This window comes from Etheostoma cragini, chromosome 8, assembly GCF_013103735.1.
Source record: "Etheostoma cragini isolate CJK2018 chromosome 8, CSU_Ecrag_1.0, whole genome shotgun sequence".
Lineage (NCBI taxonomy): Eukaryota > Metazoa > Chordata > Actinopteri > Perciformes > Percidae > Etheostoma > Etheostoma cragini.
Window position 1 is genome coordinate 20,975,424 of NC_048414.1, and position 17,657 is coordinate 20,993,080.

Sequence of the window (17,657 nt, forward strand, 5' to 3'; positions counted from 1 at the left end):
GGGACAATTCAAAGCTCATGGAAGACTAAAGACATGAAACTAATAGAACTAGAAAACCCTGCTGCAAGGTACGGTACTCTGAAATATTAGATGAGCTATAGATCAGCAGTGTGTGTGTGTGTGTGTGTGTGTGTGTGTGTGTATTTCAATAATTCAGTTTCTATAATCTGCTGGGTTGTGTGGCTGAAGGGTTTTGAGCTTGACCCCCCATCTCTCTCTTATATTGCTGACCTGTGAGTTTTGAGTATGAGTAGTTTGAGTTAGTCCCTCTCCCTCTGTCCTTTAGTACTTTAATACTGCTGACCTATGAGTTTGGCCTTGTCTCTGCAGAGGCCTACATCCCACCTGAAAGTGTGTGTGTGTGTGTGTGTGTGTGTGTGTGTGTGTGTGTGTGTGTGTGCTGCGTCAGCAGTGGTGTTTCACATATGAGAGGTCTTGACCCCACACTCTGGAGTACACTTGTCTTCATCTGACTGATTACATATTAACACCCTGGACACAGACACACACACACACACACACACACACACACACAAACTGAGTCATTGTGGTGGAATGGTCCTTTGACCCTGGGTAAGCAGTGAGTTGTTCTCCCAGTGGGTGCAGGGACCTCACCCAGTTCATTAATACAACACCTTAAAGCCGAAGACCCTCAACTTCTTCTCATTCCCTCCTCTCCTTGATAATAACCAATGCACAGTACTCAGTGGTCAATTTTAACTAAGTACATTTACTTAAGTACTGTAAATTTGAGGTAATTGTACTTTACTTGAGTCTTTTCTTTTCATGCCACTTTCTACTATTACTAATAGTAGAGAAACATTATTATTAATAACATTTTACTTCACTACATTCATCTGGCAGCATTGGTTACTAATTACGTATTACTTACAAATTAGGTTTTTGCACACATAACCCATGTAGTTTATTAAATATATTTTACTCTACCTGAGATGATTAGCTGATTAAACACTAAGTTTATTGACTAAACTGTTTTGATTGTTTCCAGTTTCCACTTCCATAATTGAGTAACATTTCCAATCCAGAACCTTTACTTGTAACAGAGAATTTTAACAGTGTGGTATTAGTACTTTTACTTAAGTAAAGGATCTGAATACTTCTTCCGCCACTTACAGTACCCAACAATACAATTTGAATTTTGATGATGCTGAGGTAAGTAAAATGCGATTTTCTTCTTGTTTATGTCCTTGTCCTTCTTCAGGAAAGCGGCTTCAGGAGTGGGTGTGTGTGGTTCTGTGCTTCTTCCTTTTCATCATCAACTTCTCCTTCCTCATCCTCCACTTTTCCGCCGTGCACATCTACAAGATCTTCCTCGGCATCGGTGAGCTGGCAGCCAGAGAGACTTTATCAGAGAGAAATCACAAAGCTAAGATCAAGCTTTCCTCTGTAAAAATATCACTTTAAAACAACCTATCACAGTTACCACAAGACAGTGTTTTATATATATGTGTGTGTGTGTGTATATACTGTATATGTGTGCGTGTGTGTATACGTATATACACACATGTATGCATATATACTGTACTGTATATACCGGGTATATATTGTGTGTGTGTGTGTGTGTGTGTGTGTGTGTATATATACTATATATATATATGTATAATTCAGTGCAGTCCTAAATCATTGTTCCAGGCAGTCCACATGAGGTTTTTGTAACACTTTTGTAAAACGTTGTCGTGATGTTTGCTTTCACATTTCATGACAACAAACAGAACGTTCTTCCTCTTTTCTTGCGTCTCTTTCTGTGTTCGCGTGCCAGTCCTGGGAATAGTGACGGCAGACTTTGCATCGGGGATGGTGCACTGGGGGGCGGATACCTGGGGATCTGTGGACATCCCTGTTATTGGCAAGGTGAATGGATGCACACACACACACACACAAACACAGCCTAGGCTACATTAAACAGCTTCTAGTCATTTGTCATCAATTAGCTACTGCACTGTTAATAAAGCCTCATTTTCCTCACCTCCCCCTGGAATCATTATTCACCCCCAACTGAACTGGCACACACTGCTAACGGCCCTCTAAATGGGGCAACGTTTTGGGGCAATGTGGCAAAAAAAATTGTGTTGGTGCAGTCAAAATCTCTTATTTTTATCTAGTTTTGCCTTTAGTTTGTTGCATTTTACCTGTATCCCACTTTAAAGAAGATGAAGTTGTGTTGATGAACTTCTATCTGACATCCTTGGATCAGTATTATTTTACTACACATGTCCTTGTCAATTACAGACAGATTAGGTGCACATATATACATATTTGACATACATTTAACACTTTTTCAATAAAATAAAAATGCTATTTCACATCATTTTGGACCATGTAATGGTAAAGAATATATCTTTTTATAAAATGTTGGAAAAGCTAGAGCAGATAATAAATAAAAAAACACACAAAAAACTTAAAGACAAAACTTGCTGAAGAAGTCCACTGGGGACAAACGATAATAAACTAGATTACATTCATTTGGCTTAGGCAGTGCCCGAAACAGCTCGTTTTGCTATGCCTAAGCCTTAAAATGGTAGGGACAACCCTGGAAGTCATTAAGTATTTTGGAAGAGGAACATTGCCCACTGCTTTGAGATTCCTCTTATAAACCATTTGGCTGTGGCATGCAAATGAATTTGGTAGCCACCACACACAAAAAGGAAAAGGAACCGTGTGGATAGCTGACTCTTCTTGGGCATCAAATGTTATTTCAAACTCCATTTTCACCACTTCCTTTCTTTTCTGTGTGTTTAATTCACTTGCTTAAGGTTTGGTAAATAAGTTACTTTTCACACATACCGTGACAATGTCTGGCAGCTAAATGGGATTTTGTTGTTGTGGCTTTTGGAAGTTTTGTCAAAATAAAGGCTTGTAGTTAACCTACAAGTCAGGGCCTTTGAAGCAAATAGGAGATCATAGTAGGGCTGCACTGTTAGGGCCAAAATAATAATCACAATTATTTTGTTTAAAATTTTTATCACGATTATTCTTACAATTATTTGTTGATTTTAACCAAAACAAATTTTATTGTCACATAGGCTATTTATATCTGCAAGAGGGAGTGTGATGGACGCTACTCACAGAGAGACGGTTGACTCATTATGAACGGGTCCAGCACGGGTCAAATGGCGGATACACACTTTGTTTGTTTGAATGTTTGTATCGTCACTGCGCTACCTTTTTATGAACTATGGTATTCTGGCCATGGGTCACATCTCTGGTCCAGGTCCAGCAGCTCCTACTCACACGCTGTTACTCTACCAACTGAAGTTAGTTGCATTCAATAACTTCTTCTCTGTTCTTCGCCGTGGTGGTCGCGATAGCAGAGTTACCACGGAAACACTGGTACAAATACAGGTTTGCCCCTCATATTTAACAATACACAGCTGTGTTAATAACAATTAAAACTGTAGACAAATGTCAGAAGTGTGGACCGGCGGGTGCTGTGTGGCCGGGCTTTGGGAGTTAGAGGAGAGAGAGTAGAGGAGAGATCCAACACAGATAAGGCTTTACAGATGAAATGGGTCATGTAACGCAAAATTAAACCATATCCATATAAACAGCGTTGCAGCGGATGCGAGGACATTAGCACCGGTGCGTCCTAGAGGAGCTAACAGCTAACAGACGCTACTAGCACCGACTAGCACCGGTCACTGCTGTCTGAAATACAACAGACGGGACAAAATGTTGCGTTTACTGGTAAACTGGTAAACCTTGAGACCGACATATAACCGACTGCTAGTTGTTGAGTTTTCCTCCCGTTACTCTGTCCCCTGTGACTGTCTACATCTAGAAACTAAGCTGCACGGGGTGCAGGGAACAACTGACTGGCACATGATCTGACAGGGATTACGGAGCGGTAGATTGGCTATGCAAAAAGCGGAGCGTTCTATGAAATGACGCTTTAAAAAAAAAATGTCTCGATCACGCAAATTGTGATCGCGGTTAAAATTCGATCAGTTGTGCAGCTCTAGATCATAGTAAAGAGATGCCATAGTAATCACTATGGCATCTTGGTGCTTGCACCCCTTATCCTCCCCCCCCCCCCGAGCCTCAGAACTGCCATAGTGACCTGGAAACTAAATGTCAGTGTCTCACAGAGGGAGCTCCCTCTAGGCCATCAGAATCAGAATAGGAAATACTTTATTGATCCCCGAAGGAAAACTCTGTGTCACAGTAGCACCAGTAGAAGAAGATAGAGACGGAGCACTGCAACAGGCAGCTTGCACGTTAGCGCATGCACACTTCCCTTAAGATGCATCAGAAACAGGATCAGAATCAGCATTATAGCAAGATGGAGTACAAGACATAACAACATCACTACATAATGCACAAGACTTCACACGGTACATGGGGATACATGAAGGAATCTTTTGTGGTGACTCGGGAGGATGGAAAAAAAAAAAAAAAGAGACAGAGGCAGTCAGAGGAAGGCGGGGGTGGGGGATTGGGGAGGGCATGTACGGTGTGGAGTGAGAGCTGTATGTGTGTGTGTGTGTGTGTGTGTGTGTGTGTGTAATATGAAGCGTCAGACTGTCCAAGTTGTTGGAAAGTTCAGTCTGTTCGCCCTTGTCCTTGAGGAGGTAAAGCCATAATGTCCATGGTCTCCAACACACATTTGTGGACACACACTGTGAACCTCAATTACCTCACCGTACAGTGTCGGAAGACGTGTGTGTGTGTGTGTGTGCGTGTGTGTGTGTGTTTGTGATCCCATTGAAACAAGTTGCCTACATTAACGCACTTATCCATTTTGCTCCATTTCCCACAGCCAAGTAAAGTAAACGTTATTCTCATTTCAGCCAATTAAAATTGGTGTGATCAGATGCAGCTTGCAGACTGGTTCATGTAAACTTTTTTTTGATTGATGGGATGAGATTTCAGTGAGTGTGTGTTTCATCTACTATTTCTTCCGTTTATGAAATATCAATTGATAAAAAATGTGTAGAAATGTTAAAGCTTGTGTGTATGTGTGTGTGTGTGTGTGTAGCTTTCTAATTAGAGCGTTAGTTCTAATTTTTGCTGAACCATGCCATGTCATTGCTCAAATAATGATCTTGTAATACTATTCACTGATTTGATTTAATGCCGTAAAATTTCTCCACATGAAGGCCTACCGTGAGATCGTAAAAGTGTTAATAGTCTTCTGGGTTACAGTATGTGCGTATTGTAGTGTTTTAGCCAAACTCCTCGATCTCATCCATATCTGTTTGCAGAATCCAGTTTGAAAATGTGTTACTCTGCACACAAAATATTTTACAATTACACGTTACAAAAATAACACAACAAACCTTAACTGCGTGAAATACCCACGTTTGTTCACGGCCACGTGCACATGCTCTCAAAACCAATATCAGACAAGTTTAAAATGCAACAACCACAGAGGGAGTGTGACTTCATTCTCTGCTCAGGACGCCATTACCACCAACTATGGGACTATATGCACCCTATCTTTACATATTATTACACATACTGTATATTGCTTATATAATAGCTGATCAGATTATGCTTCTGCACCTTCCGTTGTGTTTTTGTCCAAATTTACTTTTTTCACCATTGTCAAATCACAGCCAGCATTCCTCACAATCAAACCGCTGTTTATAATTCCATAATTCACTTTCTTTGTAAAGGCCTTCCTAAATCCTTAGAGCCTACTAACAGTTTATTAAAGAAAGTTGCACCATTACAGTTTCATAAAATGTTTAGCCAAAAAATACTTCAGTATTATTAATGTGTGTAGCACATACAATCAAAAGTATATAACTTCAACAGGATGTCACTCTAGCATCACAAACTGTAAAATAGCCTCCATATTTGTAGTTGTGTAATTTATAAAGAGGCTGTACTTGGTATCTGATCAGTAAGCACTATAGCCAGTGGAAAACCTCATTTTGTGTGTATTACATCTGCATAACGCGGATTGTTTTATTTCCGCTAAAATTCCACTTTTTGTTTTTTTCTCTTTCACTGTCATCATGACCATTTAAAGACAAACCGTTATCTGGCTGGACAGAGAAAAAAACAAGAACTGTTAACAGCTTGATAATGAGTTGCATGCTTGTACTGTATCTTAAATGTTGATATTCTATTTAAAAAACTATCATCAATTAATATCTACACAAGGCTTTGTCATCACAGCTTTGGAGCTTTGGGGTGGCCGTAGCTCGGTCCGTAGGGAGTTGGGTTGGGAACCACAGGGACACTGGTGTGGACTGACTATCAATAATAAGTATAAAATTAAATTAAATTTAAATAAAACAAAATGAAATAAGTCCCGTTAAGTGGTTCTACAGAGCTTGAATAGTCTGAGACAAGGATTTGTTCTTTTTGATTTGGTTTTGATTCAGCTTTAAAGTAGAATGTTCTTCAGGCTATTATGCTATCACTGTGTCAAATCACTGTGTGCATAATGCCATGCATGTTGTTGTCTGGAAAACAATACAGTTCTGTGGGCATTGTGCTCACAGTAGAATAAACCAGGACTGTTCAATCCCTGTGGTACTGTTTGTGTTTGCTGAACGTACTATGTGGTTTGATGTTTATTTATGGTGTGCCATTTATTGGGGTTTGGGGTAGTTACTGGGACCAAAGGCGCGGCGGCAGTCACAGACTTGCATGGTGTGTCGAACACTGTAGGAGACTTCTAATAAAGACTTAAGAAGAATAGACCTTTGCGGAGAACAGAGGGATGGCAATAGGCTAGTGGAAAATAAAGTGTGTGTGTGTGTGCGTGTGCGTGTTCGTGTGTGTGTGTGTGTGTGTGTGTGTCTTGAGACTGAGAATAAAGCAGGCTTGTGCAGAACACCTGAGGCTAATAGCGGTTGCAGTTATAAATGTAGACCAGACATTTGAAGCCAGTGTTGTTTTTTGTTACTTGTTTGCTCTCCTTTTCTTGTTCTTCTGTGTATGTATGTACTTTGTGTAAATGTTTATGCTCTTACTTTGTTTCCTGTTGATGCTGTTTGTTAAGACCTTTTTAAATATGTTGCCCAGATTGTAGAAAAGACACCATGTAGAACCATTAAGACACAACATATACATACATATATAGCAGTGAAGGCTTAGTATGGCCAGTATGGTCTCCAGGATCTGAGAGAAAAACCTAAAGTACATTTAAAGGTGGATTCTGTGATTCTAATCCTATACACTTATTGTAAAATTTAGCCAAAGTCTCAGGTACGTCTTAGGATCTTAAACTGCATCCACAATTCCTCCACTTTCTTACATTCCTTGCATCTTGGTCCCTCCCACCGAGGAAGCATTGGGGTGACTTGAGAAAATCAGGCGAAGAGAGAGGAAACTAGGAAATGTGTATTTTTAGAGGGATTTCAGAAGTCCTTTCTTCTGAAACATTCCCCCTGCTGTACGGGCGGAGTTTGCAACAGCTTTCAGCTGCATGTAGGGCTAACCTGTGTTTGACCCATCCACCATCACGTCAAACTTCACCATCACCATTTCAACTTCCGGTGCCAAGGTGATGTGTGCTAATGTCTTGTTTTGTTCATCCAAAACAACTCCAAAACTCCAAAGTTATTCAATTTCCAATAATATATGACCTATATATGAATCCTCTCATGTAAGAAGCTGGAACCAGAAGATGTTTGGCATTTGCTTGAGAACTAACTAAAAATATGAATCAATTATCAAATAATTATCAAATAATTTTGTTTTCATTGGATAGACTAATCTATCAATGGACTAACTGACATCAGAACTTTATTTCTGTCTTTGTACACTGTAGTCTGCTGTGTAAAATAGACTAAATGAAAATCCAGTTATGTTTCTTCCTTTTCATTATTATTTTTAGCAAGACCATTGTGAAATAGCACAGTCACGATATTTACTAAATGCCTTTTTGGTAACCAGCATCCCTTAATTGCAGGGTGATGTTGTTATACTGTAGCATTCTCCCATACTGCACACTGCTAATGCTCTTCATTAAGAATTGAATAACAATGATTTGCTTTGATTTGAATCCATAAAAGCCTTTTCACTCCCCAATGCTCAAACTGCAACACTATCTTAAAAAGTGCTCTCCATTCTCCCAGTAGTGTTTAGAACTATTCCTTAGCGAAGCTTTGGGCCGTGCTGTTTTTTTTGTTTTTTTGTCATTGTTGAGCTTTAATTGACTCAACAAGGATTTAGCAGTCCTCTAATGACACCACTTTGAGGACAAAGTCACGCTCATTAGTTCCCAATGATGCTCAATTCACATTGAAATTTGCCAGATGTGCTTACAGTTTTCAGGGATTTATATTTGAAGATCCTTTCTCTCTAACTTTCTCTTCTGCAATCTTTCTCAATACTTTTCTCCTTATGTCATTTTCCCTTTGTCTTTTTTTTATTACTTCTCTGAGAAACATGTCTCCTCTTAACGCTCTCTCTAATGAGGCTGATTAGAGCATTGACGTGGCTTAATTAAATTATGTGTTTGTTTGTTCTAAAAGCCAGAAGAGAGAAAAAAAAGGTGACACTAAGAAGAAAGCATAGATGGAAAACGGACCAAAAAGAGAAACCAACAAAAAGTGAGATGAAAATACAGCATAAAGGTTATGAAGGACAAAATGAAAAAATAGAAGGGGGTGGAAGGGGGTGGAAGGGCGTGTCGGTCGAACCAGTGGGACAGCGCTGGTTGCTGGGGCGATGGGCGATGTGAGCTGGTGATTAACGGACGTCGTGCGAGGCGGGCCGTTAAACGGTGTGGGATTAGAGGACATGCAGCGACCGGCGGCCCGCCGTTAACTGGGAGCACTGACGCCGCCCCGCTCGGCACGACCTCTGCTGCTTAGCCGGCCTTTCATCTGGCTGAGGGCTGAGGCGAGAGGAGGGCTGGGGACGGGAGAGGAGGAGGCGGGGGGGGGGGGGGGGGGGGGGGGGGGGGGGGGGGGGGGGGGGGGGGGGGGGGGGGGGGGGGGGGGGGGGGGGGGGGGGGGGGGGGGGGGGGGGGGGGGGGGGGGGGGGGGGGGGGGGGGGGGGGGCAGACGGAAATGGGGATGGGTACATAATTGTGAAGATATCAACATAGATAGTTTCTGTGTTTGCGGTGACACCTACGAGGCTCGCTGATAGCCGTGTGTGATTGCTTCGAACAACTAACCCGACAATAATGAGTTTTCATGCTGATACTTTCACGACCACGCACACACACACACACACACAAAGTCAAACTCATACACACAGGCAGACAGATGCACACTACAAATACAGATGAAAACCTACCCTTTCTGCTTCTTCCACAGAGGGAAATAAATTACCTTTGTCCTGTGTGTGTGCATGTCTCTTTTTGTCCTCTTTTATGCTTTCTGAGATTCAGATTCAGTCTGTTGTTTGAGACCCCCATACTCTTACAGACAGGTGTCTGCCTCTGTGGAGGTTGTTTGTCCGTGTGGGTTTGAAGCTCACATCTTCTGAGATTGCGTGTGGCGTCCATGGGTCATTTATGTGTATCAGTGGTTTTTTTTTTGGCTGGCCGACTGCTGTTCTGTGGTTTGTTAGGATGCTCGATATGAGCTGTGGGGTCGTGCAGGCTGCTGGGCATCGCTGAGTCATGGTGTGTGTGTCTGTGTGTGTGCATTTGATCGGCATCTGTGTAAAGACTGTAAACATGGTTGTTTGTACTATCAGTTCCATTTAGTGAAATGTGGATTTGTGTCACTGTGTGTTTAAAGATATAATATGAAATATTCCTGCATTGTTTGGTCACCTTTCATGGTGTCATAACCCCCCCCGACTTGCTCTAAACTCTTACAAAACACAGAAAACATCAAATTATGTGTTCAGGAGTAATTGTAACGCATACAGTGTCACTGAATCCAGCATTTTCTCTGCCACACATCATTTCTTTTCATTTGCAGCACGGTAATACAGCAGAACAAAATTTTGGATATCATATTTCAATATCGATCCAGAATTCTATCTCAAGACCTGAATTTTGGCAATTTTTGGAAATCTATCCTCATGTAAGCTATCACAGTCAATGGGAATAGAGCATCTTAAAACATCAGTTTTGTCACTTATAGAGCAATTCTTCCTCTTTATCATCTTCTTCTTCTTCTTCTTCTATGACATCTGCCTTCCCATGCATGTAAAATCACCAAACTTTGCAAAAAGGTCCAGTCCTATGCTATCGTTTCTCAACTGCCTTTGAGGGCTAATAGTCCTGAAGCTGACGCTGCAGCAACCATCTAAAGTGGAAAACTTGTCTTAATTGTAACGTCCATCACTCTTTTTTTCCCAAAACCTGTAAAACCAAATAAACCTTATTCCACATTTCATACCAAAACCCCGCCACTGCATCTTCAGACTGTCCTCCACAAACGATCCAGACAGATTTTTGAATTAAAAAAAAAAATCTGTGCAGTGCAAAAGCTCAGTGCATCAACACGTTTCACTGTAAACAACTACTGCACAATTTTCTCCAATGTTCATGAAAAGGAATGAGAAAATGTTGATCTCTACTGAAGATGGTCTACTACCAAAACGTTGCCTACAACTATTTTATAATTTTATTTTTATATTAAATAGAAATAAATAAATATAATTATAATTAATTTTTGCAAGTAAGACAGTGTGCAGGTTTTTCTTTGCAACTTTTGACCTGCTTGTCCACCTCAGACGCACCTGTCTCATGTAGAAGATGAGGAACGTATTTTTCTGTACAGAAGTAGTGTGGTGTGTTTGAGAATTTGATCTCAAAGACTGAACTGTTGGCAATATTTTGAATTCTATCCTCATGCAAGCAAATGTCTCAAGGGGAATAGAGCATATCAGTTGTATCACTTATGGAGCAATCAATATTTGTCAGTAAGTTGTTTAAATGAAGTACACACATTTTCTGAATTTTACTTGATAACTGACTTTGTGCCATTAGTTTAAAATCTGTCTTTACAAGCAACCCTTGTGATTGCCACAGTCACAGTGTTAGGCTGTCAAGTGACAACACAGTGTCAAGGTAGAAAAGGTAACTCCTAAACACCTACTCCAAGCCACAAAAGTTTCATTTCTGCAGGTGTTACCTATTCTGCATTGATAATGAAACTAAATATAACACATCAGGCTGCTGCTTTAAAGTCTGTAAGGAGTATTACAGAAATTAATATTTTGTTAATTGTATAGCAAGAATCTCTCTCTGTCTTTCTGCAGGCATTTATTCGTCCATTCAGGGAGCACCACATTGATCCAACCGCCATCACTCGCCACGACTTCATTGAAACCAATGGCGACAACTGTATGATACCCATCCTTCGACTGGCTCACATGGCCTACAAGTTCCTCACATACACACCAGGTAGCATACACACAGGCACACACATAACTTAAGGGGAGACACAGACTAAACCTTCATTTTTCAATGTTGAGGTTTTGGGCTATTTTGTTTCCCCAGCATTCCCTAATCTTATTTTAGACTATTAAGGAATAAACATCCAAAATACACATTTAGATTTTTATTTTACCCCACTTTGTCTTTTTGCGCTCGTAAATTTCCAACCTGCTTACTCTCCCAACTTGTCAAATGCGGACGCTTGGACAGTGGCTCTTAGCGTCAGATACAGACGGCAAAAGTTCCCTTCAGCGTCTGTATGGAACGCACCGGGCAGAGCAGCAGCCCTGCGGTGCTTTAAGATGACGTAGTATTACAAGCAACAACGGTAGCGACTAGTATGAAAGACCGAAATGCCGCGTAGGGAGGTTGGTTGGGGGGGTGGATGGGTCCAACAAACATGGGTTTGTGTCTAATTCTTGTCCCGCGTGTCACAGAAACTACATTTTATAACCCCACCCATGATCTTTACCTAAACCTAACCGTCCCGCTTTGTGACGCATGTCACTTAAATATATGTCCTGACCCGGAGCGTTAACAAATGACACCAAAAGAGTTCAGAACCGACGCATTTAGATATAACGCTAAAGGAGACTTTTAGCATCAATAACAACTGACCAGGCGTCTGTATTTGAGGTGATGGGAGAGAGAATGTGTTGATTTTCTTCTGCATTCACCAAAAGTTAGCATTAGGTAATGCCTCATTTGCATGGGAAAACTTGTAATACAAAGATTTATACAACACATCAGCTGGTAAACTTTCATTTTCATATCTGTTGTCTTGCAAAATCTACAGAATGTAACGACCCATATCTTTAAAGGCTGTTTTCTCAAAATAGGTTTTTCTCATACTCTGAGCCAGAAATCTCCCCCTCAGAACCACTTACATACACCAAACTTTCCACTTTCATTCCTATATATATTGTGAAAGTTTTTCAAGAGGGGTTTGTTCAGATATCAATAATAGCCTGAGTTATGTTACATTTTATACCTAAAATTATGGGAAGAATTGATATTTTTATGGCTGTTGACACCATATTCTGATTAATGGAGTGATTAAAAAAAAAAAAAATACCTTTTGTAAATACCTTTGACTCGGGCGCCTGGGTATCTCACCTAAAAGAGCGTGGGCCCATTTACAGAGACTCAGTCCTCAATACAGCGGCTGACCTGCGGCTCTTTGCTCTATTTCCTTCCCCCTCTCTCTCCCCTTCTGTATCTAAAGCTGTCTTGTCAATTATAAAGGCCTAAAGATGCCCCAAAAAATCTTTAAAAAAACCCAAACCTTTATATATCAACAAAATCAAACAAGAGTTTTGATGAATGCATTCAAATTACCACCTATTTAACACAATAACGCATAATTTGCACATATAAACACAACATTTCAGAAAACTTGTAATACAAAAGATATATGTGTTCAAGTTATTAATCAACTGGAGAAGTTTCATGGTGATGTCTATTTATTTTTTCCTATTCACCTGCAGTTTGTCCTCTAATATTCCTCTACTGGCTATGTAGCACAGAAGAAGTAAAGCATATACGTAAGTACCTTTTGTATCCTGTGTGAAACCTTTTTGTTGTTCACATTGTTACCACCTGTGAGCGAGATGCTTGGAGGCGTAACCCCTGCAGGCGCTTAAGCCATCTCATTCCCTCTGCAACAAATCAGAGGCAATCACATGTGCTGCAACATGGAGGAGAGCCGTCATCTGTGTCCCACCCAGTTCAGTTCTGTTCAAATATATTCACAAAAGTTAAAAGACAATCATAAGACATAATGTAGATGTGAACAATGGGACACCCTGGTAAGCTATTTGGAGCTTAAACTAGCAGACACCAGCCAATAATACACATTATAAATACTCATAATAATAATATTATTATCTGGATAAAAGAACATGTAATATAAAATATCATTAATTCATCTACAAGAAAATACAAACACTAACTACCCTAACCCTACCCATGTATTCCTTCAGTCTTATCATTGGATTAATAGATAAAATGCAATAAACATTATATTATAACAAGTCAGAATAACAGTAGGAGTTCAGAGTCACAAGTTCAGATGTTTTCAGCCATTTAGACCGGGGGTCTTCAATGTTTTTAAAGCCAAGAAGCCCTTGCTGATTGATTGATGGAGCAGGGACCCCCTGCTACAGATACTGGATGAAATAAAGGTGTATATTGAACTGGGCCTACAATTAGGTGTAGGTAGGCCTAAAGCCTTTATACATTTTTTTTTTTGCATAGAATACTAAGCTTTTAAAATAGCATTCTTATTATTATTAATTTTTGGCATGGTTTTATAAATCATTTTTTTAAATTTTAAAAACATACACACAGTGAATCTTTAGGATAAACTGTGAATGTGGTTGTCTACCTTACCTATAGGCCAGCCAGTAAGCCTATCATCAGTGGGGATTGATATTTGATATTAATAGGTTGGCTTCATGACTTTCAAAAAATAACAATAATTTGGAGGCCCCCCTGCATTGACTCTGAGGACCCCATATGGGTCCCAGACCCTTTGTTGAAGATCCCTGATTTAGAGTATTCAAGCTTTGACATGTTTTAATAAGAACTGTTGTCTTGATCTCTTTTTGAAAGTAGACACAGAAAAATACATTTTTATAGTCCACCTCATACTAGATCAGAGTCTGTCTGCAGACCACACTGAAACTTGTATATTTCCACGTTGCGTTTCTTTTTTTTCCTCTTGATAAGAGGCTTTTTCATTGTGTTGTATGCATTCGAGGGAGAGGAGATTGGAATGAGGTCACCAAGTCTGTCAATAAGCATATTTACAACATTATACAGGCATTGTGAACGATATTTCATTCAGCAAGCTTCAGAAGACTGTAAAGGTGTAATGTGAGTGTAAGTAAGGACTTTAGAAGGGCAGCTTGGCAGGGCCACCAAAGTGAAGCAGTGACTCAGGTAGCACCGACTCTGGCTGGAGTGTGTGCACTGGTCGAGGGAAGGCACCGGGCGGTGTGCACTTACCCTACGAGTGCAGGGCAGGAGGGGAGTTACCGGAGGAGGAAGAACAGCTGGAGAAACGGAGAAACCTGTTATTGAGAAAGAGACATCTCCACCTGTCATGTCTGCACTTCAACTTCAGCCAAAAGGTCACTGATCTGCAGAGGAGGGGGGGACTGACATCCGTTAGCTGTAGTTTTAAGGGCTTGAGCTTTGATGCTTTGTCTGCGGTCATGAAAGAACCAATGGGCTGGATATTTACTCACACACACAATAAGCTCCTAACAAAAAGGAATTCAAAGGTGCAAATATGCCACCAAGTGATAATTTAATATTATTATATTTATATTTATGTTACTGTGGGAAGTAATGCTGATCCCAACATTGTTAGGTAACTAAAAACATCATTAATGTTGAAAAAGAATAACAGTTTTGTGGTACAATTTCCTCAGCCTTGAGTTATCTCTGTAAAATGTTATAGTTTCCATAAGGACCAAAACAAGATGAGAATTTATCTTATATGACTGAACATGTTTTGTGTCACTTGAGTATTGCTCACCTGAAGAGGCTGGATCAAATTCCTTCAAATCTTTTTTATCTCATGTCTATTTTCTAGATACTTTCCAACAATAACTTAGTGCTATTGGGCAGCGCCCTTCAGAAAGGCTCTGTTGTGTAGGAGAGTTATAACGGCAATGAAAACATCAGGGTAAGCTATAATAGAAAGGGGGTGTATTGTTGGGTTTTGAGAAAAACATCAGAATTCTCCATATTGACACGTTCAATGGCACGAAGGAAGAATACAGACTGAGAATACATATAAAGAATACAGACTGGTTTCTGGTAGAAATGGAAAGCAAGTAAGGATTTTGTTTCATACATCTATAACTGGGGGGAAAAAATTGCGCACAGGGCTTACTTAGTAGGAGCTGAAAAATAACTAAATACGTTTGTTCCATAATGTGTTATGTTGTATTTTGTTTTTGTTTTATGAAATTGGTATCTAAAAAAGTATCAATTAGATACTGCTTTACGGCCAACTCTGAGTCACTTCCTTTTTTCTCTCGAGGCATCAACAACACGGCTGACAGGTTAGGCTCTTCCTGTAAATACTTGTGCTAGAAAGAGATTTACTAATTTTAAAGACCACGCCAAAATATTCACTCTGACATTCTAGCAACGCTTTGGATGCCATCAAGCGGGATCTCCGTTTGTGACCAGTCCTTCATTGACCAATCAGCATTTAACAGTAACCCCAACCGGCCCGTCAGACACCGCCTACCAAGAGCCTGGGTCTGACCGAGGTTTCTGCCTAAAAGGAAGTTTTTCCTCGCCACTGTTGCACTGTTGCTTGCTCTGGAGGAAACTACTAGAACTGTTGGGTTCTTGTAAATTCTGGAGTGTGGTCTATCTGTATAGTGTCTTGAGATAACTCTTGTTATGAATTGATACTATAAATAAAATTGAATTGAATTGAATTAGCAGAATGCTAGCGTGTTACGGGCAACAACGACTCAACCTGTAAGAAATCAAAAAGACAAAAGTTCTCTTACATTCAAATACCGACCAATAGTCCCTGTTAAACTTGCAAAAACTTCAATCAACTCTAAGATTTCTCAACAACAATCAGGCGCAACAGACACATTCAGCCATCTAGCTCCATAGAGTCCCATTCATTTTGCACTCGCCAGTGGAACTCTGGTGGAACGGCAACCATATTTGTTCCAATGGTGCTTAAAGGGGAGTGAACAGGCTCTCAGGAGACAGGCTTTGACAATACCCAGCTCTGAAGGAAATGATGATCTGGAAGATGGTGAAGGAACATTGCAACAAAGTGTTTAAGAAAAAAAGAACTGTAAAAAAAAACTCTCAGGGTCAGCTGCCCGTAGCATGGGACCAGTGAAATTGGGGGGGAGATTAGAGGGGAGGGACCAGTAGTGAGGTTCACTTGTAGGTGACATCCACCCCTGTCATGTCACACAGCACAGCGAGTCAACAGGTTGCGGGACAGAGACGGCGAGAGACACAGTGACATCTACACCTGTCATGTCTGCACCTTAAGAGGTCAGCGCTAAGAGTTTGAGACAGAGGGTGGGAGTGCACAGAGAAGAGAGGCAGCGAGCGGGGGTGGGGGTGGCGGTGGGTCATGTAGCGGTAAGATGACATCTAAGCCTGTCATGTCAAGCTCCTCGCAGTGTCAAGCGGTCACCAGACAAAGACAGAGACAGAGGTGGATGGGGGGGAAAGCTGAAAGCTGCGAGGTGACATCTCCAGCTGTCATGTCTGCACGTGAACCGGGGTCAAGAGATCACTGTTTGGACCAGAGAGAAAGAACAAGGGGATAGAGGTAGACAGAGACAGGGGACAGCTGTAAGTCATAGCGACAGAAAGACACAAAGTGAATAGCAAGAGTTGGCCGTGTGGTGGACGAGCTGTAGACTTGGTTTTTAGGCACTAGACAGACAGAAACCTTCTCCGAATGCTCTTGAAATAACAAACAGCAGTAGGCGCGTGTGCATAATGTTATTTTGAGAATAGTTGCACTCGGCTGCTTCTGAGTCCTGACATGTTTGTCACCTGTCAGCTCGCATCACTCACACTTCCAATTCCCTGAAATCAGTCTCTTCTTCAAAATACTCTTTTTTTACAGCTTTAGGCTTGATGGGAAACCAGATTGAATATTTAGAGTATTCACCAGCTTACAAAGATGCTTTTAGTTCACACTTTGTGCCACGTTGGAAAAGAAAAAAAAGATTTGATGACAGTATTTGGCTCCCTTTCAGCCGGGCACACTCAGAGCTAGTTCACCGTGGAGGTGAAGTATTAAAATATAGTAATACACTCTATCACGGGTTTAGGTCCTATCACTGGTTTACTATTACTGATGCATTTATGTCTAGGCAGCATATCACTAGTGTTGGTTAAAGTAACTAGTTTATATCCTGTTTTAATTTAATCTGTAACAATACCTCAAACTACATAAGCTCATTTTGGTTTTGTAAAGGCATTAGTATTCTCGCTTTGCCAGAATCTGGAGGAGGGTCTGGCTAGTCCACGAAGCCTTCCAGGATGGGAGAAAAGCGTTGAGGATAAAGACTAAGGCACTGGTAACTACAGGTGTCAAGTTAACGTAGTGGAATAAAATGTACGATTTGAATTAATAACCCAATAAAATGTAGTGGAATAGAAGTAAAAGGTTGCATTAAATAGAAATAGTTAAGAACATCAAATTTGTACTTCATCAGTAAGTTTACCTGGTTACTTTACACTCCTCCCCATCTCATCTCTCCCCCCGTCTCCCCATCTCTCCCCAGTCTCCCCATCTCTCCCCCGTCTCCACATCTCT

The 17,657-nt window shown here is 40.7% G+C and overlaps 1 protein-coding gene across 1 annotated transcript in view; it reads left to right on the forward strand.

Moving 5' to 3' along the window:
• Positions 1-17,657, forward strand: part of si:ch211-212o1.2 (uncharacterized protein LOC492735 homolog) — a 46,454-nt gene that overhangs the window by 25,337 nt on the left and 3,460 nt on the right. The window contains exons 2-4 of the mRNA XM_034878167.1: positions 1,223-1,342; positions 1,781-1,872; positions 11,149-11,293. Coding sequence (XP_034734058.1) covers positions 1,223-1,342; positions 1,781-1,872; positions 11,149-11,293 — 357 coding nt within the window. The remainder of the gene's footprint in view (positions 1-1,222; positions 1,343-1,780; positions 1,873-11,148; positions 11,294-17,657) is intronic.